Genomic DNA, 25,725 nt, shown 5'->3' on the forward strand with positions numbered 1-25,725 from the left:
TTTAGAAATTATTTTATTCACCTGCCTGCCCTAAAAGCAAACAAGGTACCTGACCACAATTTGGAGTGCAACAGCAAAATGAAAGATGTCTCATACATAAGCAGATGTAGATTGATGGGAAAAAATGGCAATCCTTTATCCATTTAAAATATACAACACAAAGTGAAGGGGTCTGAATGCTTTCTGAAACTAGTGTGCAACAAATTGCTTTGAAACTCTAACACGTGCATTAATAAGACAGTTTTCTGGAATGATGCTGCTGCTTCTGCATGCCACAATGTGTCATTTGAAACCAATGCATTTACATAGCTGATATTCATTAGATTTGGGAACCTTTAATTATATCTATCCAAAAAAAATGATGCATAAAGTATACGTTTGCGATTACAATTTATTTATTTCAACTTGGTTTTCAATACTTGTATTATTATGTGAAGGTTCATGGTAAATATACTTTACAATGTTGAGACACACTGGCAATGGAGTACAAAGATTTTGTGACTTAGTAGTAGGCCAGGCCTACCTCTCATTTGAGATAGGGAAAATCGTGTTTGATTTACTAGAGTGGCCCACCTTTAATTACGAATACATCTGAACTGTGTTAGTGAAGTAGTTGTTGTATTAGGGTTGCGTTCCGAATCGCATATATTCTACTATATAGTATGTAGAAAAAAGATTTAGGATGTCCCGATTCTTAAAAGCAAGAGGCAAGAATCGATCAAGGCGCAATGTTATGATGAAATAAGAGAGTGAAGTATGTCCCAATAGTATGCCTACTGCATCCTAACTAGATTCTTTTTATCGTCGGATGTAGTATGTAGAATAGAAAAAAGAACGAGTATGCGATTCGGAACGCAACCTATGTGATAAACTGGAGCCTTTATTTTGAGCTACAGTACCGGAAGTCTCGCACTGTACACTCTGCGCTGGTTGGCTGATGAGGCTGTAGCACACGGTGTGTAGTGGTAGTTAACTTTCAGGCCGTTGACCAGCAGCTGTGAAAAACCGTCGACAACAGCGATAGGTGGGGGAAAAAAAGCATGCCTCGTGTGTATATTGGAAGACTCAGCTACCATGTCCGCGAAAAAGACATCAACAGATTTTTCAGTGGATATGGAAAGCTCATGGAAGTGGATTTAAAAAACGGGTGAGTTTTCTGCGGTGACGCACGTTAGTCAGCGTTTATTAACTGGCATCAATGGAAACTATTCATGTTAACTACGGCAGCGCTGGTACAAGGTGTCACACCTGTAGGCAAATGTGTTCAATGCTGCCGTCAGTTAAGCCCTCGAAGGTAATGGTGTTATATTGTGTTGTTGGAATGATACAATGATTCGCTTTCTTTCTTTACTTCTCGTTCTTGTTGCATATGTCGCATGGCCAACATGGCGCCTTGTGTTTGCTACAGCGCGGAGCTAGCTGTCCGGGCTAACTACAGCTAGCTAGTTGAGTGTGAATGTAGTACGCTCCATGCCTGGTAACTGGATATGATATTGCCCTCTTTACCGTGCCTTAGTCGTGTGTATTCAAATGCCTAATTTCCCCTCCAGATATGGCTTTGTGGAGTTCGAGGATAACCGGGACGCTGACGATGCCGTATACGAGCTGAACGGGAAGGAGCTGTGCGGAGAGCGGGTGATCGTGGAACATGCCCGGGGCCCGCGCAGAGATCGAGATCGAGACCGAGATGGCTATGGTGGGGGTTCCTGGGGTGGTGGGCGCAGTAAGTGCAGTCTATTACAAGATACCTTCCCTTCCCCTTGGGGTGAGGTATCGATGTGGACTGCACAAACAGCTGTTTTGTTTCATGATGGCGCTAATTAACAGACATGTAGCACAAGTTTTATGGCGAAACGTTTACCATATCTTAGATTGTATGCACACCACCTAGTAGTTAACGCTTAAGGCGATGAACTCTATTCTTAGAATATGTGTTTTATATTGTAGAAAAACCACATGGAGAAGGCACCATGACTCCAGGACTCATGTACACTCTTTTAATCAGGGTATCCAGCCAATGTCCTCCAGCTGAACAGTTCCAACCACCAGGGGTTGTTGACTTGCAGTTTCTTGCTCCTCCATAGTGATCATGGGCAGCCCTTGATTGGGTCATTATCTGGAAAGAACATCAATCTGCAAGTCAGAGCCCCCCCAATAGCAGCATTCAAAAGTGTAGGCTGAAGAGTTGTAATAGCTTGAAAGCAGCGCTTTCTTACCATTGCTGGGCCACACTCTCTTGGGTGTAAATGTTAAACTTTGTGAGCCATGTTTTCAAGGTGTGAATTTTCAAATCAGTTTACAGCACACAAGTAAGCCAAAAAAAAGATCAACCACAAACCTAGCTATTGTAGTTTTATCTTAGTTATTAGGAAAAGACTAACATTTTCATGTGAAATGTGTATTTTTAATATTGGTATATATTTTTATATTCAACATTAACAAAAGGTCTTGATGTTTCAATTTGAAAGAGTCCACTTGCGGGCTGAGGCTGAGAGTCCATTGAGGCTAAAGATGACTGGCTAAGATGACTGCCTGTCCCGTTTGGCCTTGGCTTTCACCTTACAATGTGTGTGTGACCTTTGCCCCCCTTGATCCTTGGCTGACCTAACCGGAAGCCATGATGACAGCAGCCTTTATAGACCAGGGGTGATGGTGAGGATTGCCATTGGTTTCTATGTTGACAGCAAACATAAGTGGAGCGGCTTTAGTAAAGAACTTGCAATCAAAAGAAATGTTGTAAGTGAGAACCTAAAAAAACAAATTTATGTCAAAAACTAAAAAATCAGTGTTTCTTTACACTGTTCTTACTGAATTTGATCAAACGGTGTCCTATGTAGCACAGACTATGTGGATACCTCCTTTCTGTTTGTGTTACAGGGATAAGAGGTCTTGAAAGAACATCACTGTCCATTTGTTTATGTAGCTAAAGCATCACAGTGTGATGTACCGGAGTTAGAAAGGCTTTGTTTTGCTGGAAACGGATGCGGTGGTGTTCTTTGCAGCAGAGAACAACTTTGCGGAAAAATACAAACAATACAAAGAGTCCATGCAATGGCTTGTTGATCACATAACTGAAGATTTGTGTTTGGAAAAAAAAGGATCAGAAGGACTCTTTATTATTAATTTCAGATTTATACCCCCTTGGTCTTATCTCTATTTGATATTCCAGGCCAGTAGTTCTTTGCATCTTGGCCATTTTTGTTGTCCTTACTTTTTCCATGTGCTGTTGTTTTTAAAGGTAGTGGCTACAGCAGCAGCAGCAGTAGGAGCCGCACTGGCAGGGATAAGTATGGACCTCCAGTCCGTACTGAGTACCGTCTCATTGTGGAGAACTTGTCAAGCCGCTGCAGTTGGCAGGACCTCAAGGTACATGTTCAAACTCAAACCATTATTTCTTCGATTCAGTTAACTAGAAAACCTCATTGGTTTGGAACAACACTTAATATGGCGGACACTCCACACAAACTTGCAAATGGAGGGAGAAGGGGTATGAATTGGCTGAATAAAAACAGATTTTTGTCTTCTCCAGGACTTTATGCGTCAGGCAGGAGAGGTGACTTATGCAGATGCCCACAAGGAACGCACAAACGAGGGAGTGATAGAGTTTCGTTCCCACTCGGACATGAAGAGGGCTATAGACAAGCTGGATGGAACAGACATCAACGGACGCAAGATCCGTCTTGTGGCGGACAGACCTCGCAAACGAAGGTCTTACTCTGGCAGCCGCTCCAGGTGGGAACACTTCACTATTGAATAAGTGTCTTTGATGCTTCAGCCTTGCGGTTTTATGAAAAATACATTCAGCTCAACTTTTGCTTACAAAATTGCAGAGCACTGATATTGCACAGGCAACAAAACAAAACAAAATGTTCTCTCATCCTTAGATCTCGTAGTCACCGCCGCTCCCGCAGCAGAAGCCGCAGGAGCTCCAGGAGTCGCTCCAGGAGTCGCTCCAAATCCCATTCAAGGTGACTCTTTTTGATAAGACATTTGAGATTAAAAAACTTCAGATTGGGTTTGTAGTTAAAGTACTCACTTGGAAAAGACGTGTTTAGTGACCAAATGTATGATCTGGTTGTTAAATTATTCCATTTTGCAAAAAAACAAAGTAAAGCTTGACCATTTCCCAATCCTTACAGGTCTCGTTCCCATAGCAACAAGGGACGTCATCATTCCCGCTCTCGATCTGGTAGGAAGTCACGCTCCAAATCAGGAGAAAGCAAATCTCGCTCTCGCAACAGGAGGTCCCGTTCGCGATCCCGCAAATCCAAGTCTCGTTCACGCTCTCACAAATCTGGCTCTCGGTCAGCCGACCGGAAATCCAAGTCCCGTTCAAAGGTAAAGTCGGAGCGTGATTCTCGCAGTCGATCTAAGGAGGCGTCTGTTGACAAGAAGTCCCGCAGTCGCTCTGCCTCCCCGGTAGAGAACGGGAGGGAGGAGCACGCCACCTCCCACTCTCCGTCCCCTAAGATGGATGAGCGCAGATCTATGTCCAGGGAGAAGCACTCTGCCTCCCGCTCGAGGTCCCGCTCACGGTCTAGATCAGCTTCTCAGGATTAGTGGAATCATCAAAAGGAGGTGTTTCTCTCATGTTGAGCTTGATTTCTATGCTGTACATAATGAGTAGTGTCGTCATGCTGGCTTATGCTTCCTGACTTGTCTACTTTTCTCCTTCACGTATGCACTCGTCTGAGACACTTTTTAGGTGCAGTTTTATTATAAGAGATGCACAGTGACAGGGCCACTGTTTGGTATGATTTATGCATCTGAATCATCTGCCTCCCAAAAATTGGTAATTGTCAAAACTTGTGGTATTCATAAAATTTGTAGAGCCACAACTAAAATACGTTCAAGTCACCCTGTGGGTTGACGTTCAAGTCACCCCGTTAACAAAAAAAAACTTCATAAAACTATTTATAGCTCAGCAAAAAAATTGGTTATTATTTAAATCATGCAGTCTCAGTTGGCAACAGATCTTTTTTTTTTTTGGGTAGATTGATGCAATTTACAAGCATGGTTATCCCCATTCTACTGATGTCTGGGGCATCATCAGGCCTGCTTTGATTTAGTTTCATACTCATTCTTACTGCATGGTTGTGGGAGATAAGTAGCATTTGGTTGCACTATTGGAGCGGGTTCCCTTTTGGGCTGCAGTCTCAGTAGTTGCTTTCTCAAGGGATCTGTCAAAATGTACAACTGAGATGTAAGAACTTGTATTGCATATTTACAAGATAATGATAAGGGTTTGTATTTCATGTTTAAATTACTTGCTTTGTAGGTGGGCTGTTATGATCCCTTTTATTACCTTGTGTGTCAGCACCAAATAATATATATTTTTTCCTTTACTAGCGGTTATTTTTTGACACCATGATCAGTTAATATGGAAAGGTCATTTATTTTTATTTTTTCTGAGGTTCAGTTTGGCTAGAGCTTCAAGGCGTCAAATGCAGTATCCTGTTTGTCTATCATTTCTCGCTTTGTTATTGCAGCCCTGTAAGATATTTTCAGATTTAAATTTTTCGGTAGTTTTTCCTGCAAGTTTAGTACAGGAGTTTTGTACTGGAAGATTACATCGATTCAAATCACTTGAGGTTCAGCTTGTGGGTTTTTAAGAACCTGTACATCCTCAGACTAACTGAATGCACCCCTCAATCCATCATTTGGAACAGATTCATATTTTGTCTCCATGTGAATGAGATCTAACAGAAAAATGTCATTTTTTTTTTTATTGTGTTCGATTAAAGATCTTCATGACAAATCTTTGCAGTTTGATGTCACTTTGTGTCGGGATATTAGAAATCTTGGCTTCAGTAATGACGTGACCTATATCTTTCTTATTATATAATAAATGCTCTTTCATTATGGGGGAATGAACCGTATCTATGTTATGCAGATGTGAGGAAAAGCCGTTTGTTTGAATCTGGTTGAAATGGCGACCGAACTGCTGTTGAGCCATCTGGAGTTAAATCAGTAGTACACTTGATTATTTTAACACATCGACTATAACTGGAAGTGGAGCGGTTGCACTAGAAGTCTTTCAGATTTTCATTATAACCAACAAGCGAGGTGACTACTCGCAGCTCGCGCATGCGTAGTCTGAGCCCCGGAGCCGCAGGAGATCAGAGCTGGTAAGCCAAATTTCAGTTCCGAAATTGATCTGCAACCACGAATTTTTCCCCCAATTTATTATTCTCTAATTGTGGCAGACACGAGCATCTTTACACTACATATGTTTAAAAGTGTTAACATGCTTAATTAATTTGTGGAAAAGCGTTTTGGCGTAATGGGTATCACCCACAAAGCTTTTCGTCTAGAAAAAAAGATATATATTTGATAATGGCATGCGTTTAATTAACCTAATCGAGTTAAATACTTTAAAATAATACAAGTGGTCGCACCGACGTTACCAAAATATACCAATATCAAGCTAATGGTTGTTTTTAGCCGGAAATGTTGAACATTCATTTGAGGTGCTGCTGGAATGGGTGACAGGGTTCGTTTTTCAGTAAATAGGATTTTCACAGGATTTGAGACACTGCTTTTAACAATTTTTTTGCCTGAAGGATTTCGGATTCTCCGCCATTTTAGCTAATGTAATTTGAATTGAATTGTCTGTGTGTAATACGCTTGTTTAATATAGTCTACATGATATATTGGCTTTTGTTATTGTAATAGATGACTCTAAAAAGTCACACACTTGGCATGGTTAATGTTTGAAGAAGGCGTCTCTGCTCTGTCTTTATTCTGTAAAATGTCATATTTTATATATTTTTTTAAGTTTGGGGAAATTTAGAATACAAAAGTCATTCTCCTGTAGTTTCAATATCCCATAGCCGTTTTGGGAAGAGTTTAAGTCAGGAAATATAATTCGAGAGACACAAGTGCCTCTCAGAATATTCTATGGCCCCTATGCATTTTATAAACCACCCCATGAATAATGATAACACTTGTACAAAAACATGCATAGTCCTATACATAAAACCACTGTAAAAACCAGGAACCTGGACATTTTCAGTCAGGTCAGTTTGTATTATCAAGCCAATAACCACCAATTTGCTTACAAGGGTTTACAATTTGGCCAACACATTTTCCTTGGGATGAGGGAAAACTTCACAAAAGACCTCCGGTTGAGAAAAATGAAACCTGACCATTAAGTAGATGCTCAGGGCTCCCTAGTCTCACCCCAACCCCTCTCCTTTGTTTCTAGAAAATACATTATGATGAAATAAAACATTTACTTTCTAAACAAAAACTGACACCATTTCAGGCAAGGCTGTTCCCTTTCAAACAAGCCTGCCCAGGATTATATGGTAAATAAAAAAATGCGTTATGATAGGTTTAACAAAAAGAATGAACAAGACAAGAAGGAAATCAAAATCAAACTGGGATAAGTAATTCACAAGCTGTTCTCCCACAGTAGCCAGCAATGCAAGTTAAACCTCCTATGAAGAACTTGCAAATGTTAATTTATCAGTCTCATCTATCCTCTGTTGATCATAAATGAAACTAAAACAGAAAACGAGACCATCAGCGAAATCAACACTATTTTTAGATAGTTATTATAAATGCATTTGTAAGGGACTGATTTTTCCCAGGAACAATTTACGGCAGGCATTCCAAAACAGCCTAATATGTAAAATCAAATTTGATTTGTTTCACCATCTTTCTATTACTATTATTAACCTTACAAATAAATACATTACCTCATCGCATCTGTGCGGTCTCTCTTCATGGAGGCTGTTTCAACCAGTTTGGACTCTGCTGTGTCTCTACAAATGATAAGAAGTACCTCATAAGAAATCAGAAAGACAATACCTGATAGGGTCCCTAAAACTCTAGGGCCGGGCCTGTTACCCACAAGAGAGCGTGGCTTTGTTTATCACAGTCTTTGCTCTCTAGTGCTGTGGAGTAAAGGACCGGGACGTAGTTATGAGTGCCAAAGGTAACATGGAGGCTCCACCCAAGGAACCCGATCGCATCCCTTTGGATCCGTCCTCCTCTTCCTCCGGCGAGGCGGTCCTCATCTGTGGGAGTGACGGGGTGTCCAAGAAGGCTCGACCCCAGCCCCACACCACCACTGCTTTCCTATTACCAGGTGAGTACGAGTTGTATATACCCACCTTATTAGATATTCAAGTCTTCAGATAGTCTATATTAGAGCACATCTGGAAACACAGGTTGGATTTATCAGAGGCCAACAGATTATCATATAAATCCGGTTGTTTGGCAGCGTCAGGTTGATTTCCTTTGAGATAACAAACTGATAGGCAAAGGATACACTGTCTCCAGCTGGTCCTTTGAAATTGTAAATAATTGCTGTACATCACGTTCAAGCTGCTCTAATGGCAGGATTTGCTGTATGTCATTTGCATGCAGTATGTAAACAATTGGGACATACAGTTTCGTCATAAAATTGCACCTTGAACTTTACCATCTTGCCTTATTTTATTTATTGAGAATTGTGGGTCAGAATGGCCATTGTTGTCCTGCATATTGTAAATATGACCAAATGTAAAGGAACATCCGGGCATTTTCGGCATACTGCATTTGGCAAGCATGTATTAGTAAATCCAAAATATCGGAGTGCTGCATCGGGGACAGGAGGGATGTCGGGTTTGACCTTTTCCTGAAGTGTTGTTTCAAGATATTGTTCGCATGTTAAATGTCTATAAATGAACTGTCAGTGGGCCCTCCTTAAGAAGGAGAGCGAGCTGACATAGATCAGTTCCTTAGCTGCAAGGAAGTACGAGAGCCCATACACCTCACCTGTAGCCATTCAGCTGAAATCTCATCTCTGGAGAATGACTTGAATGATTTGAACAGTTTGAAGTTGGTGTCCCCAGGGAGATGGAGGTCTATCTCAACAAATGTGACCCAACCAGCCCATGGTATTGCCCTTCTTAATGGCATATTTGGCTAGGAACCTTTTGTTGACGTGCAGTCTAAGAATGGGACAAGGCCATTTTGTTATTGTTTGCTCTTTGTGAGGCTCCCATTGAGTCTCTGGATTTCAGCCCTTTTGAACTCATCTTTGGTCATGAGGAAAGGGGCCCGTTGCACATGTTTAAAGAGGACCTATGATGCTTTTTGACTTTTATGACCTATAAACGTTGTTATGATGATTCATAGTCATGCTTAACCATACTAAATTATCAAATAATGACTTACATGCATTTGCATTTGCACATGCATTACGTATTCCCTGCTGACCGTCTGGGGTGTCTGTGCAGAGCACTAAACACTATTCTAGCCAGTCGAGAAGTCACGTGTTCAAAGCGGTCTACCCTTTGTAACTTTGTGACGTCGCATGAAACTTCGTGAAGTCACCACGCGGATGTTTCCATGTATGGTAATGCTGTCACTTCCCTGTTCGCGTCTGCCTCGCGCCCTTATAGGTCCATGCTCGCGCTTCCCGCCACTGAAAGTGTTCCGGAAGGAAGGTAACCAATCACAACGGAGAGGGGTTTGCAGGAGGGGGGGAGGGGAGCGGAGATGGCCGAAGCACAGGCGGAGGGAGCGGAGATGGCCGAAGCACACACACTCAAGTGTTGACAGGACGTGCTGGATTGCCAAAATAAGAGAAAGAGCTTCCCGAAAATCTACATAGTTTTTTGTGATGTGATTCGTGTCAGGTTGCTCTATAGCAGTGTAAAACAAGAAATTAAGACCAGAAAAGTAGTATAATAGGTCCTCTTTAAGGATTGAACCAACATCACCATGATATGTCCTACAATATGTCTCTTTTTTGGAGCCATACAGCAGGCAACCCGTGAGGTTGCAGGTAAGAACATGGTTTGGGCTAAGGCCCGCATAAAAGCCAGATATAAGAAGGCTGTAGAATGCAGTTTTGATACAGGTGACCTTGTGTTAATGTTGGTCCAAGGACTTGTGATTAGTTGTGACCTGGTTTTGCTGACAAAGACAAAATATTGATGAAGATTGGGGACCTGAATTATAACATAAGCACCCCTGATAGGTTGTCTAAAAGCAGACTTTGACATCCGTGCGTTGAAGACATATGAGGGTCAGGAAGTAGCAGTTTACTGTGCTCTACCTGAGGTTGTGGAGGAAGAGTTGAGTTTGTGTGACCCTGAGATGTCATTTCCTCCTCCAGACATTGTGAACACTAGGTTTTTTTAACACCTAGGCTTGAACTGTGCTTGGCGAAAACTTAAATCACCTGACTAAAGCTCAGAGGCAGGATGTGATTCATTTAGTTGACCCTTACCCTGTGTTATGTAGAGATATTCCTGGGAAAGTGAATTGAGCAGTGCACGATGTTGATAACAGTACCCTCATTCTTACCATCCCCACAAAAAGAACATAGTCCAAAGGGAAGCTGACTATCTGTGAAGATTGGGCCTACGGTGCCTGGGGCTCACAATTGGTGACGGCAATCCAGGGAGGAAAAGCAGACAGGTTTTGTGTGAATCATAGAAAGCTCAACAATATGACCAAAGCCGATGCTTCCTCTATTCCTCGTCCTGAGGATTGTACAAATCAGGTTGGGTCTCCTTGAAGGTTTACTTAAAGTGCCTTTTAACGGTGTGTGAGATTTCAGCTTTTGTTAGTTAGAATGGTCTCTAATGGTTTGAGGTCCCTGACCTTTGTAAAAAATGCACCAGCCACATTTCAGTGCTTGAAAAATTTGAGGAACAGCAACACCTACCTTGACCTGACCATAAGTGAGACACCTATGTAACACATCGTAGAAGGGAACCATTTGAATCTATCAAGGGGGCTGGTATAGTAGTTCATTTTGCCAATTGGGTGTTTTGGGAAGGGTAGAGTGACTTACCTTGTAGGCTACATCAAGTGGATTGTGGAGCTGTGCTTCTTAAAGTGGTGAAAATCCAAGCCAATATAGATTTCCCTTTCCCATGCCGTGGCACACAGCTAATGTTACTCATGAGAATGTGTGGATTCTATCGCCGCTTTGTGACCAATTTTGCAACCATTACGGCTCCTCTGAGGAGTCCCTTGAGGAAAGGTGTGAAGTGGGTTTGGTCAGAGAAATGTCAGGGGGCGCTCACTGGGGTCAAAGCCATGTTATCTAGCCTGCCTGTACTCAGAGCTTCCAATTTCCGTATGTTGTTTATGCTGGCAGCCAATGCTTTTGACATGGTATTACTGGCTGTTAAGCTTAAGTAGGGGAGGATGGTCTGAAATTATGAGTGCCTGGTGTACACAGGAGGACTGTCGCGTTTCCCCTTTTCCTGAACTTTGGTTTCCAGTTACTGTCGGCGTGTTTGAAATCTAAACATCAATGCATCTCTCTCCTCAGCTCCTTCTTCCAGCCATCAAAAGATAGAGGTGACTCCTGCTGTTGCCATGGGAGACCCAGGTAAAGGACTCAGGGCCAATGACACGGCCACACCCACCCTGACAGCACAAGTGGGCGGTGCTTGTAGCATTGTCCACGTACTAGAGTGGAAGGAGGGGATGGCCATCCTGCCAAGCAGCAATCTCAAAGTAAACTGATGCTTTTGGCTTCGACTTTTGTTGTACCAACTGTACAATATGTTGTTATTTCAGTTGTAGCATCTTCTTCAGAGAGGACTTCAAGCTTTTTATTAATTTTTATTTTTTAAACTTTTTCAGCTTTTGTCTTCTATAGATTGTCCTTGTTCCAACTGCAATTAGAATAACTAACAATTTGGATCAGAGATCTAAAGCTTGCACCTCTGGGTTAGTGTAACTGAAACCACAGTAATGCAGCCCAAAAACATGTGAATAAATGTTTTCTTACATTGAAAAGAGGGTGTGCTACTCAGTATAGAATATAAAAAAACATTTTTGCAGACTGAAGATACTGCGAAATTGAACAGTTCATATTTTATAGTTTCACAAGAAATTGTTTTGAGGAGGAATAGACATGGCAAAACATCAAGATACATTCAGACAGACAGTGGAATCTATTGTGTTTGTGTTTGTGTGTGTGTGTGTGTGTGTGTGTGTGTGTGTGTGTGTGTGTGTGTGTGTTGTAGTTCTGCGTGAGTGACGTAGGAACGCTGAGCACAATTATCACCCCAGGGGCCACTAGCAGCAACCCCGCCGAACCAGCAGCCGGGAATTCTGGGAGATCTACTGACGCAGAAAGTGCTCCAGCAGCCAACCCAGGTAAACTCACTTACATAAGGCTGCAGTAACCTCAACACAAAATACTGCAGTTCAGTGAAACATTTTCACTGACACACCAAAAAATAAATACATTGAAGTATCACTTTGCTTTGGTTTCAGATGTAAAACATGTGCATTTCCTCTATTATAGCATGTATCAGGCAAAGAAAGCTTTATATGATCAGAATAAAATATATGAAGGTATTCCCTGGTGTTGCAAGTGTAATGCTGCACACAGCTGCACTTTTATTTGAAGTATTTCCCAGCAGGCTCTTTTTCAATGCTCACTTGTGTGTGTATTAAGTAGACATGAGCGAAAATGAAATCCACTGCAGTAGCGCTCCTCATGAAAAGATTGCCGCTGCAGGATCTTGTTGAAAATATCAAGCAGGCATCACTCTGTAAAATTAAAATCCAGCTGAATAATTGATAAAAGTTATAAATAAGTAGTGTAAAAAATCATAAACTAGAAATCGGTCTTATTGCAGAAGCATCATCCACATGAATTAAATAACAGAAAACATCCGATGTTTTACATTTTGATTTATCCTGTGTCATCAGTCCTCACCGGCAGACATTTAATAACTGTTTCCTGTTCTCTATGTGTCAGATGTGTTGGCTCCTATCGTCACAGTGAGAGCTGCAGCTCCGGAACAAGAAAGGTTGTTGCCGTTCAAACATGAAGTCCAGGTCGGACCGGGCCAACAGGGCCATGATCCCAGAGCTCAGAGGAACTACACAGAGGAGCTGCGCAGAGAGCCCATCACCGACAAGTACGTTGGTACCAGCTGCTTCTCCTTCATGCTTTTACATGTGCATCTCTACGTAGACATGTGCACACTAGCACCATCATTCAACTCATCTCCCCTTTTCGTGATTCTCAGTAAATCAATTACTTGTGTATGAATGCTGCTGACTCATATGATGTTGACTCAATGTTGTTTGGTGCAACATGCACCCTATAAGGATTTTGTAGACAAACTGTAGTGTTATGTTTTATTTGTCACTCTTGGGTTTTAATCTGTGGTTATCCCGAAATTCAAACAGAAGCAACCACATATCAAAGTCTTTTGTGAAATATTGTTAAGAGGAAACATAATTTAAGCCTCCTAAGAGGAACTTTTAAATGTTTATGAAACAGTCAGATTTTTCTTCTGATGATCATAAATGACCTGTAACAGCCAACGAGACTGTCAGTGAAAAGAGTGTTATTTTTGTATAGATATTATAAATGCCTTTGCACGGGTCCAATCTCCTGGGAAAACAATTTACTGAATCAAAGTTAATTTTGTTGCACCATCATCATATTACCATTATTAGTCTTATAGTATAGTCACACACATAACCTCATTTTGTTGCATCCTGCGGTCTCTCTTTCCCTCACCGGCACTCGCTTTGGGGCTTGTATCGTTACCGCTTTTGTCTTAAGATGCCACTACAATCAACAAAACCTGAAAGGTCCTTGTAGCTACTTTAACCAGAAAATCATTGCAGTTGCTGACTGACTTGCTGTCTACAAGCACATATAGCTGTGTCCTATTGAAAGCAACAATCTTACTTACTGTCACTGCACTGGGCGTTGTCTGAAGGCATTCTGAGAAACCCAAGAAGTGAAGTGAGACAAATGTAGCACGGAAACTGTATAATACCACAAAATCAATCCTGTGATGGGGAGAACAAGACAGAAATTAATATCATGATAACAGTAAGGAAATGGAAGTACAGTCTGTTGGTGTGTTTAGAAATCTATCTTCCCTCTGTGTACCTCAGGAGGAGTGTCGGGGTAGAGAAGGTGCCCGCAGGTGGGAGGGTCTCCTCCCTAAACCCCGATCACCTGAAACCCATGAGGAAGAGGAAGAGGAAGGAATACCTCAGCCCCTCTGAGGAAGACTCTGATATGGACGGCACGGTGGGACAGCATTATTATTTAATTTTTAACATGCAGAGATAATCAGGTGTTCTCGCGTCACTTGTGTATGAAGATCAACGCAAATCTGCTCTAATCCAGTTCCTGTATAGTCTTTGTCTTCTTAACTCTTGTGTAATTTCTATAACGTGCTTTTTTAGGATGAGAAAATGGATGATTCTAAAGCAGACGGCAGACTCATCAGAGGAGGTTGGACTGAATGTCTTTTTGTTCATCTCTGATGTCATACTTCATCCTCTTTTTTTGCGCTTCTTTGCTCATTTGTTAGCTGTAGAGTACATGTCTTTTTCCTCCCTTCCTCCTTCCCCCTCACACAGTATGACACCTCACAGTGTGTCGAGTCATAATAACATCCCTGACAATATAATGCAATTTCATACAACAGTGTGAAAAATTCTGGCATGAAAATGACCTTCAAGGTGAATCGCTCACACTATCAAAAGAGTGTGGCTTTTATTGATTAAAGGGCTGCTGCACTGAATTGTGTTATAGTGTCAAGGGATCTTGTTATTTTATCCAGCCCCTGTGCACTGTCCATTCTTCCCTTACTTTATAGTACTCCCCCAACCTCTCCCCGAGACAGGAATGGAAGTGTAAAAATAATGTTATAGTGGTACCAGAAATTGAGCTTAAAGTAATATTTGACTTTGAGATGATCCTTTTTTAATAAGAGCCTGTGTGTAAAATTACTGGAGCAGGATCTCGGAATCTTTTTTCCCCTTCCTGTCTTCTGTTCATAACATTTATTTCCTTTCCCAGTATTCCTTCAGTTTGACTTTGTATTCTGCTAATATTTTTCTGTAAAGCATATTGCATAAACGGAATCCACTCATTGCTTAGTTTGTATTTTTGGTAAAGCTGGAGACACAAAGACAGAGCAGTGGACGTGGCCTCTGTATCTGGAGGAAACCAAAGCTGTTGCCGCGCCAGACCAGCTTTTCCAAGAGGTATGTTTTTTTTTTATGTTTTTTTTAGGCATTTTTATGCTTTATTGATAGTGCAGAGCGACAGAGGTGAAATGGGGCAGAGAGGGTAGTGACATGCAGAGAACGACCGTGGGCGGGAATCGAACCCGGGTCTGCTGCTGGGCCCGGCCCGGGGGGGGACGCCCTACCAACTGAGCTAAGGGCGCCCCTCCAAGAGGTACTGACTGTACCTCTTGGAGGTAATAAAACAAATTTATTAAAAAAACTAAATAATAATAATTGGCACACACTGTTGCAATAGCTCAGGCTTAAGCTTAAGTCTGAATATTCAACTCTAACATACAATCATATGAAAAAGTTTAGGAACCCCTCTCAGCCGGCATTATAATTGACTCTGCTTTCACAAAAAAAATATAAAAGTTGTATGTCTTTAATTTACCAGGAACAGCTAAGTACTGGGATGTTTTCCAAACAAAGATTTTTTGAAAAGCAGTATTTGGTTGTATGAAAAAAAATAAAATGTGAAAAACTGGCTGTGCAAAAATATGGGTACCCTTGTGGTTTTGTTGATTTTAATGCCTGTAACTGCATGTAAAACTGATGACTTTAAACACAGAGTTGGTTGGATTATGTTGTTAAGCCTTGAACCTCATAGAAATGTCTGTTTAATCATGAGAAAATGTATTTTAGGTGCCTAAATGCAAGTTGCACTTCTCTTTGACTCTCTGCTGAAGTGAGACAGAATGGGATCATCAAAACAGCTCCCAAAAGATCTTAAAAACAAAGATTGTTTATTGTCATGGTTTAGGGGAAGGCTACAAGAAGCTTTCCCAAAGGTTTCAATTGTCAATTTCGACTGTAGGGAACGTTGTCAGGAAATGGAAGGACACAGGCACAGTGGCAGTTAAACCCAGGCATGGCAGACCAAGAAAAAAACAGGAGCGGCATAGGTGGAGGATTGTGAGAATGGTTGCAAACAACCCACAGATCACCTCCAAAGACCTGCAAGAACATCTGGCTGCAGATTGTGTATCTGTACATCGTTCAACAATTCAGCGCAATTTGCACCAAAACATATGCTTTTTATAAAGACCAAATAACTTATTTTTTGTCTCATCAGTCCAAAGCATTTTCTTCCAATATGAAGCTGGCTTGTCTAAATGAGCTTTTGCATACTCCATGCAACTGTATCTGTGGCGTGGGCGCAGAAAGGGCTTCCTTCTCATCACCCGGCCATACAGATGTTTTGGTGCAAATTGCACCGAATTGTTGAACCATGTACAGATACACAATCTGCAGCCAGATGTTCTTGCAGGTCTTTGGAGGTGATATGTGGGTTGTGTGCAACCATTCTCACAATCCGCCGCATATGCCGCTCTTGTACTTTTCTTGGTCTGCTAGACCTGGGTTTAACTGCAACTGTGCCTGTGTCCTTCCATTCCCTGACAACGTTCCTTACAGTAGAAATTGACAATTGAAACCTTTGGGAAAGCTTCTTGTAGCCTTCCCCTAAACCATGATAATGAATAATCTTTGTTTTTAAGATCTTTTGGGAGCAGTTGTGATGATCCCATTCTGTCTCACTTCAGCAGAGAGTCAAAGAGAAGTGCAACTTGCATTTAGGCACCTAAAATAAATTTTCTCATGATTAAACAGACATTTCTATGAGGTTCAAGGCTTAACAACATAATCCAACCAACTTTGTGTTTAAATTCATCAGTTTTACATGCTGTTACAGGCATTAAAATCAACAAAACCACAAGGGTACCCATATTTTTGCACAGCCACATTTCACATTTTATTTTATTTCATACAACCAAATACTGCTTTTCAAAAAATCTTTGTTTGGAAAACATCCCAGTACTTAGCTGTTCCTGGTAAATTAAAGACATACCACTTGTATATTGTTTTTGTGAAAGCCGAGTCAATTATAATGCCGGCTGAGAGGGGTTCCCAAACTTTTTCATATGATTGTATGTTAGAGTTGAATATTCAGACTTAAGCTTAAGCCTGAGCTATTGCAACAGTGTGTGCCAATTATTATTATTTAGTTTTTTTAATAATTTTGTTTTATTACTTCCACTGCAGCTCTGCTATAGCACAGGGAATCATCTATGGCCCAGAGAGGAAAAATAGTACAGCATAGACAAGAAAGGAAATTAAATATATGGATTTACTCTGGAGGAAGTAACACGTGCAGATTAAGTCAGACCCTTAAAATATGTATAATTCTGTTACAGAGTGTGATGTTGAATAGGTTCTTAGTGTGATTTAATTTGAAAGATAATTTATTTCTCTTTCTTTGTCTTGAAGGAACTCTGTGATCTAGGACCAATAGAGTAAAATACACTTTAAAGGTGGAGGTAGTGATTCTGGAGAATGCTTGTTGGTTTTTTTCAGCGCACACATTACAGTACAGATAGCGGATCATGGGGAGATATTCCATTATTTTGACAACAAACATTCCCCAGAATCGCTTTAAGTATATACACCTGGTGTAAACACCATATATACCTTTAAGTATATGAAAATGATAAAAAGACAGTGATCTCCACATCATTTTCTGTATTATTCTTAGGGTTTCCCTAATGCAATTTCACCCCACACCGTTTTATTTTCATATCTGATCCTGAACCTCTATTCCTATTTAATCCCATGTGTCCAGTCCCAGAGAGTGCCAACAGTGAAGAACGGCTTCAAACAGGGCATGAAGCTGGAAGGCATCGACCCACAGCATCCGTCTATGTACTTCGTCCTCACTGTGGCCGAGGTGAGCCAGACGTACATTAATATGCCTGATTGATTTTAATGGCCAGGCTGATTTTAGTTTTTTTAAATCACCATTCCCTTACAGACTGTTTAGTATGCAGGAGGAGCTTGGCCCCAGTGTCGTCTTCTTCTCTTGCCTACTTTACTGCTCCTCTGACTGTATCATGTTTTCACCCAGGTCTGTGGTTACCGGCTGCGGCTCCATTTTGATGGCTACTCTGACTGCCACGACTTCTGGGTGAACGCCAACTCCCCCGACATCCACTCCGTGGGCTGGTGTGAGATCACCGGACACAAACTGCACACTCCCAAAGGTCAGACTGGTGACAACACTGAGGACTCCATGAAAAGCGCGAAGGAAAAATGGCATGGACATACAAAACCATGTCCTTCACTCATGTTTAATTTCACAGGATAAACCTCTCTGGTATAAAAAAATAAAATTAAATGATCGATCCCACTCATGTCTTTACAGCTAGTTAGCTAACCACTAGCCTATCCCAGCTCTGTCCAAAGGTTTCATTATTCCCCCCACCAGCACCTCTAGAACTCAATGAATAACAAGTTAGATTTTGTGTTTAATTGTTTAATCGTAACTCATAACAAAGTGTTAAATCGACACGTTATGTTTTGCTGGATAAAGTGCAGAACAATCTGTTAGATATACATTTATGTCAGATATTTGTATGTATTAAACAAACAAGATATAAAGTCCTCCAATCCTCTTGTCTCACACTCAGGAAGAAAGCGAACAGGGTATTTTACCATAAATGTTGAGCTATCCCTTTAAATGTTGGGCTGTTTCCCTAAAATATGAATCCATTTGATCTTCTCTCTATTTGTCTTTGCTGCAGGTTGTAAAGAGGAAGAGTTCACCTGGACCAACTACCTGAGAATGACTAAAGCACAAGTGGCTTCCAAAGAACTCTTTGCCAGTCCTGGGAGGGTAACTGCCACTATATAATATACGGTAGTTGTATTATATACAAGCATGAATGGATGAGGTGAATGATTTAGGGCTGGGGAAATGCCTACTCCAATGAGAAGCAGAATAACAAAACATTTTCTTTATTTTTATTCAAATGTTCACTTTTTATTTCTCTCTGAAAGCAGGCTTTATGTGTTGCCTGATATTTGGTTTAATATTTATAATCAGCAGCAGGACTTTATACAATTTTAAGTTTGTTCAGGCTGATGTCGACTTCGTACAGCAAAGTACATTTCATCAGCTGCTCCACAGCTCTGTAATGTCTCTACTTCCTTATGTGCTCTTGTGATGTAACAACTAATATCCTAGCTTTCTGTTTAGATCGATGTGAAGTGCGGTTTCGAGATAGGAATGAAGCTGGAAGCAGTCGATCGTATGAACCCCTCACTCATCTGCGTGGCAACCGTCACTGATGTGGTGGATGACCGCTTCCTGGTTCATTTTGACAACTGGGATGACACGTACGACTACTGGTGAGCCTCAATACCATCTGGGGGATGGATATGTGCTTTGGGAAACGACAGAGGAAAAACATCTATAATAAAGACGATCATGAGCAGCTGTGCAGAACCTGAGGCTTGTGATCATTTAAGAAAGTGCAGATTAGAAAAATTGCTCACCTTGAAAAAAAGGATCTCTGCCCAATCCCAGGTGACTTGTTTGTGGTGTACAGGACTAGTACATATGTTCATTTAGCCTGAGCTCAAATTCTAAACACTTTAAAACCCTTCTGATGATTTTGCACTGTCTTGGATCTGCATTAGCGACTTTATGTAAATCATTTGGTCACCATGGTAACATGTGTGCTTTGCGTGTAACACACTTGTGAAGGTCATTGAAAGGGGCTGACATAGGATGTCAGTATTACTCCCGGAATATTGCTGTACATCATTTCATCCTGTCTTATCCTGTCGGTTATCATCCTATATATAATAATTAACATAAAAATAATGATAATTCTCACAATTAGTTTTTCCTTTGTGAGCACTTTACGACACAGCATAAAATAGAAGACTGCCCTGTTGTCAGTCACCAGAATCTTTAGTTCCCAATGTCGCTCTGATATTCCAGATCAATTAGTGAGTGACCTACGATTCTGTATAACTTCATGTTTACAGTTGCTTGTTTGTTTGTAAAAAGTTAGAGTAAACGAGAACCAGTCCAAAACTTTAAGACAAGAATGTCATTTATTTTTTAAAGTAGTCTTGCACATCATGGTCGAAGTAGATATGAATGATTAACACCACTTATTCTAATCACAAACTCTTTCTTATAATGAAACTATAAAACTGCATTGCTCGTTGATTATCTCTCATATCTTTTCTAATTATATACCAATTTTGCTGTAAATTCTAAGAGATTTTCTATTCAACACTGGACAATCTTCTCATGTCAAATGTATACAGGTGTGATTCCAGCAGTCCATACATTCATCCTATTGGTTGGTGCCAGGAGAGGGACCTTCCCCTAACACCACCCCAAGGTAAACAGTGAGAGCATTAATTGAATCGTGTTCATAATCAAACCATTGCCCATCGGGGGCCGCTCTTGGTGTAGCCGGGTTCGAATCCAGCCCGTGTCGTTCTCTGCATGTCATTCCCCTCTCTACCCCATTTCATCTTGTCCTATTGCTCCGTTTACTTCTATTAAACCTTGATTGAGATGAATTTGTTCAATATACGAAATGGGTTTGTACAGCAAATATACAAATAAGAAGAACTTTTGGCAACTATGTGTGGGGGATAAATGTTTGTTTGTCTTCACTTACTGAATTAAATGTTCTGCTGCACCAGATTACCCAGACCAAGCCCGGTTCTCCTGGTCTCCCTACATGGAGGAGACCGGTTCCAAGGCGGTGGTCGCTGACAATTTTAAAGTGGTGAGAACAAAAAATAAATGTTCTATTTTTGGATTAATCTCCCAGTATGATTGGAACAGATTCAGGTTAACTGTAGTGCGGTTCCGTGATGTTGGCTGAAAGAAAACAGCAGCAAAAATAATCTGATGTTTGGTTTTTTAAAGCATCCCAGTCATATAAGGATGCAGTTGATATACGTACTTGCAAGTTTCTCACACATTTACACAGTATCCACACAGTGTCAGTTAAATATATAATACATAGTAATGTAATATCAGGTACTTAAGTAATGTCATGAATTTCATCACATCTGACAGATCTTTAAGAGTGCATCAGGGAAGTTAAGGTCTAACTTTTATATAACAAAAGCTAATGAAAATGTACTGATTGTTAAAATAAAGTCCAGTTGTGGGACCCCTGTTGTAATTTTTTTCATCTGTAATAAAAGATACAAAATGCCCAACCACGAAAAAGTAAAAATACATATAAGTGAGGTTGGCTGCTTGTAAATCCGGTGCTTTATAAAAATTGTGTTTTCCAATCGTCCTCTCGTCTCCAGCGTGCAGCCCATAGCTTCCAGCCTCAGATGAAACTGGAGACTGTGGACAAGAGAAGTCCTGGTCTGATCAGAGTGGCTACTGTAGAGGAGGTCGACACTCATCGCATTAAGGTAAATAATGTGTGTGTGTGTGTGTGTGTGCGTGTGAGTGTAGGTGGTTATTTTTCGCTTTTATTGAAAAAGGTCTAAAGTCATTAAGGTTACGATCTTGTTTTTTATATTGTTTAAAATGGTTCTCCAGCCCCCTCAGGTCCCAAAGTCCGTTGTGGTCTTGGGCTAATGGTTTGGATGTGCCTGCTGCCATAAGAGCTTACATTACACTTTGATGTACATATATTATTTATAACCATATATAATAAAAAACAAAAAACCCTGGACCCATCATTCAGGTCATACCGAGCTGGGTGCATTTTGAGTGTGTGCATGTTCAGTATGTGTGTGTATGCGTCAATACAGTAGCTCCATCTCCTCTCCTCCTTCAGGTCCATTATGACGGCTGGAGTCATGTCTATGACGAGTGGATGGACTCAGATCACCCTGACCTTCATCCAGCAGGCTGGTGTGAGGCCACCGGTCACCCTCTGAAAGTCCCCCCACGGGACGCCAAAACACTGCAGCCACACGGTAACCACCAACATCAAATGAATGCAAAAAGAAAATTTTGTGCACTGACTGAATTCAACCCATACACACCCACACACCCGACAAAAGGCCGTCTTCCAATATTAACTGCCGTTATGTTTAAAAGTAAACATATTTAAAATTGTAGATTTTATTAGGGATTAAGAATAGAATGTCTGGAGCACAATTATCCCCTTAAATTAAATTTTATCGTTATTATGTCAAACACTATATAATCTCTCATATCAATAAAAACTGTTTTTCTACAACACATTCATGTTTAATAAGGTTTCTAAGTGGTGGGACAATTTTGTCACCACCGTCAGACAAACCATTAAAATGTAAGAAAATCAGCCAAAATAAGGGGCAGCTGTCACTATGAAGGACCTCTTGTCACATTCTACCTCTGCAGAGTACATTAGAGTCAGACAGGTTCTGATAAGTGTTGTAGTTTTAGAATATTTTACATTCCAAATCTTGAAAGTCCTGCGTGACAACCATGATACGTCAACACCAACTTACAATTTCTGAAGAAGTTATTTGAAATGTTTCGATCATTTTATTTTCCTGAATTAGTTCATACTAGCCCCTATCATCAACCGAAAAACCAAATGGCTACTAGAAAACTCCATTTGTTCTGTTTAAGAAACGTTAAAAATGTCAACACCGTCAGATGTCAAACAAATTTATATTCTATATTCATTTTGAAAATATATTTTTTATTTTCTGTCAGTCTTGGTGAATATTTGTGATCATTATACATCTCATGGGTCTAGCATAAATTGAGGGAATATTAATTTGTGTTTTTGGTGTCTGACTGTGTTGACACAAAATAAGGAATGGCAAGATAAAAAGCCCATTCTGATAAGGAATGGCAAGCTAAAAAGCCCATTTTGATAAAAAAAATAAAAAAGCTGGGAGGTTGTGTCAAAGCTTAGCTCAGTAGCTTATTATACTGTATGTTGGATACATACATGTACTTTTATTTGCCTAAACATAGGGTTTGTATTTTTTCAACATTGCACCCTGTTTTGTCCCACTTCTCAAGAATCACTGATAGGTGACAATAGTAAAATGAACAACCTTCATTGCATTTAGCTGCTTCAGTGACATGGTCCTGGTATTGTATCTGCTGGTTCGTTGTAACACTTCCATGGCTCATTGGGACATTTGAATAGAACAAAGCCATTGGTAATATTATTCTTGTGTCAACAGTTTTTTCCTACTATAACCAGTCAAAATATCTGCTGTGAAAAATACTTCTTGGCATTTCCATCCCAGCTACATACAGCCATTATTTCTTATATGCTGTGGGTTTGCAAGAGGGTTTGCATGAACATTTGAGGGTTTATACTGTATGTCTGAATTTGAATGTACGTAGGTGTGAGGGAGCCTCCTGTTATTGGCCAGTCCACCTACCCTTCCTCTGTTCCCTGTAAACCAATCAGCCACCCCAGATCCACTAAGTACAGCTTCCACAACAGGTCAGCACTGAACCTCTCTCCTCAAATCATGTGATTAATCAAATTCAAGAAAGAGCTTTAAGAAAACATTTGTTAAACAATGACTTGATCTTACTTCTTCTTAACAATTTACTTGGGGGGCTCTGTCTTTGAACAGAAAGTGTCCAACTCCTGGTTGTGATGGTTCGGGCCACGTGACTGGTCGTTTCACTGCTCATCACTGTATATCAGGCTGCCCATTGGCCGAGCGTAACCAGGGCCGGCTGAAGGCAGAGCTGTCAGACTCAGAGTGCAAGAGGAACCTGTTCTTTGGCCAAAGGACCAAGAAGACCCATTACCGGGGCAGGTAAAAGCGTGTTTGTGTGTGTACACATGCATATTATGAATCTGCTTTTGTCTCGCATTAATCTCTTCCTCTGTTTTCAGGATTGGTCGTCCTCCCAAATACAGAAAGAACCAGCAGAGAGACTACCAGAGTGAGTTTTCTAACATTGACAAAATACATATCACATTGTATAGACATTCATGAAGTGTTTCACTCTGTAGTTTAAAGGGTGCCTGTTAAATCTTTTTCTTTATCCTGCCTCGGGAGGCTTGTAGCTGATTTCTCTCACTCATGTCTATCAAGATATGCTACACAGTTTGGCAACAGCATCAAGTTTCTTAGTTTTTGTTATTTAGTTTTTTGGCACAACGATGGTCAGATTGTAAAATGCAGGATAGCAAACCATTTTTAATGTTATAATCCTTTTCTCCATGAGACCTTTTGGTTGATGGGGTGGTTGATGAACATTTACAATCCACATTTTAAGCCAGACCAATCTAAGTGTAATATGGCAGCTTCAGTTGAAATATTAGTCCAAATGGACAACAATCAACCACCGGTCACATTCCAAGCATGTTCTCTGTCTGCGTTTTGTCTTTAGACATGTCCTCAGAGGGCGTATATCCATCACTCTTCATGTCGGCTCTGAGCAGTCAGTCAGACAGGACCCTGTCTCTGTGCTGGGAGCAGCACTGTAAGCTGCTGCCCGGCGTTCAGGGCATTTACGCCAGCCAGGTGGCGGCATGGAGTGTTGAAGAGGTGAGCAAACTTTATTGCCTACCTGCACATTTAACTTCTCTCTCTCTCTCTCTCTCTCTCTCTCTCTCTCTCTCTCTGGCTTTTCTGATTCTATCTTTCTCTGGCTTTTCTGATCCTATCTTTCTCTGACTGTGTTTTTAACCACTGGACCCGCTGTGTTTGTGCCAAAGGTCTTCAGTTTTGTCCAGAATCTCATTGGCTGTGAAGAGCAGGCTCGTGTCTTCAAAGACGAGGTGAGACCAAAAGATTGTGTACGAATAAAATATAAGGTGGATTCCCAAATACACATTTATATAAACATAAAGAGTTAAATTAGTCTGTGCCGTCATGTTACACTGTACTCTGAAGAACAGTAAAAAACAACAGTGTAAAGTGACTTTCAATGGGTAGCATCTTTATGTCGACTTTTTAACTCTTTGCTGATTACGCTGTCCTGTGTTTGGTACAGGGATTTTTTTTTACATTTGTAGCATTGCATTCTCACATTAGTATAATGTGTGTGCAACTATAAGATACATTTCATTTTATTTATTTTTTACCTGTCACCTCCACATCCAGCTCCATCTTCATTTGTTGTGTGCGTGTGTCTCCCCAGATGATTGATGGGGAAGCCTTCCTGCTGCTGAACCAGACCGACATTGTGAAGATCTTGAGCATCAAGCTAGGCCCCGCCCTCAAGATTTCAAACGCCATTCTCATGTTCAAAAGCACAGACGAGGGACTCAAGTGATGCAGTCCCAATTTTCTTGTGGGGGGGGGTTGGGGTTTTTGGTTTGGGTTGCCAATCATCATGTGCCAAATTAATTTGACAAAAACCTGAACCCTTTTGTATGTGTTTGGTGTCCTGTTACCCATCAGGGAGAGGGAGGGCTGGGGGGTGGAAATGAGGTCCAATCAGGGTTAAGGAAATAAAAGAGAGGTTTTATGTGAAGTAATGAATGAATGTCATAGGGAAGATAAAAGGAAGGTGAGGTTGAACATCACAATTTTGTACAGCTTAGTGTTTTTTTTTTTTTTTTTTTATCTTTTTCTTCTTTTTATGCAACTGGTGCATTGTTTTCGGTTCATTATGTTCAGTCACTACCAATAGTTTCAAATCTGTTGCATATCTTTCAGTCTATATACTATGGTATGGCTTGGATTACAATGTTAGTATATTTCCAACCCCCTGCTTTTATGCTGAGTTTTGATTTATGCATCAAAAACCTTATGGGAATTATCAAAAAGATTTCTATACTCAGCCCAGGTGTTCAAGTTCAGCATCAATACTGAAAGATACATGATCATGCTCAGATATGGACTAAACCATTAGTTCAAAAGCCTCTGACATGACTTGTAAAAAATCAACAAAAAGGGGGAGAGGGGGTATTGAAATACTACTTGTACCAAAAAAAAATATGAGAGGGAAGA

The 25,725-nt window shown here is 40.7% G+C and overlaps 2 protein-coding genes across 3 annotated transcripts; both read left to right on the forward strand.

Annotated features, from left to right (window-relative positions):
* Positions 1-940: 940 nt before the first annotated feature.
* On the forward strand, positions 941-5,752 carry LOC307252710 (serine/arginine-rich splicing factor 6-like). 2 transcript variants are annotated; one of them, XM_080030461.1, is made up of 6 exons: positions 941-1,147; positions 1,551-1,723; positions 3,239-3,366; positions 3,530-3,732; positions 3,885-3,968; positions 4,140-5,752. In XM_080030461.1, the coding sequence occupies exons 1-6, from the start codon at positions 1,041-1,043 to the stop codon at positions 4,558-4,560; spliced, it is 1,116 nt and encodes a 371-aa protein (XP_079886587.1). In that variant the 5' UTR covers positions 941-1,040; the 3' UTR covers positions 4,561-5,752. The 2 variants fall into 2 exon arrangements, with proteins under 2 accessions (XP_079886587.1, XP_079886588.1); XM_080030462.1 differs by having other exon boundaries at positions 1,551-1,696.
* Positions 5,753-6,087: 335 nt separating this feature from the next.
* Positions 6,088-25,045, forward strand: l3mbtl1 (L3MBTL histone methyl-lysine binding protein 1; the record flags this gene model as incomplete). The annotated part of the gene is made up of 22 exons (XM_080031932.1): positions 6,088-6,126; positions 7,900-8,095; positions 11,285-11,472; positions 11,988-12,120; positions 12,731-12,893; positions 13,891-14,029; positions 14,188-14,236; positions 14,906-14,994; positions 17,639-17,743; positions 17,921-18,056; positions 18,597-18,688; positions 19,052-19,203; positions 20,137-20,213; positions 20,524-20,609; positions 21,148-21,258; positions 21,630-21,771; positions 23,150-23,252; positions 23,389-23,577; positions 23,658-23,707; positions 24,158-24,315; positions 24,486-24,548; positions 24,911-25,045. 22 exons carry the CDS (start codon positions 6,088-6,090, stop codon positions 25,043-25,045), a joined length of 2,595 nt encoding a protein of 864 aa, XP_079888058.1.
* Positions 25,046-25,725: the final 680 nt, after the last annotated feature.

Source organism: Ammodytes marinus, assembly GCF_949987685.1.
Source record: "Ammodytes marinus genome assembly, chromosome: 7".
Classification (NCBI taxonomy): Eukaryota; Metazoa; Chordata; class Actinopteri; order Uranoscopiformes; family Ammodytidae; genus Ammodytes; species Ammodytes marinus.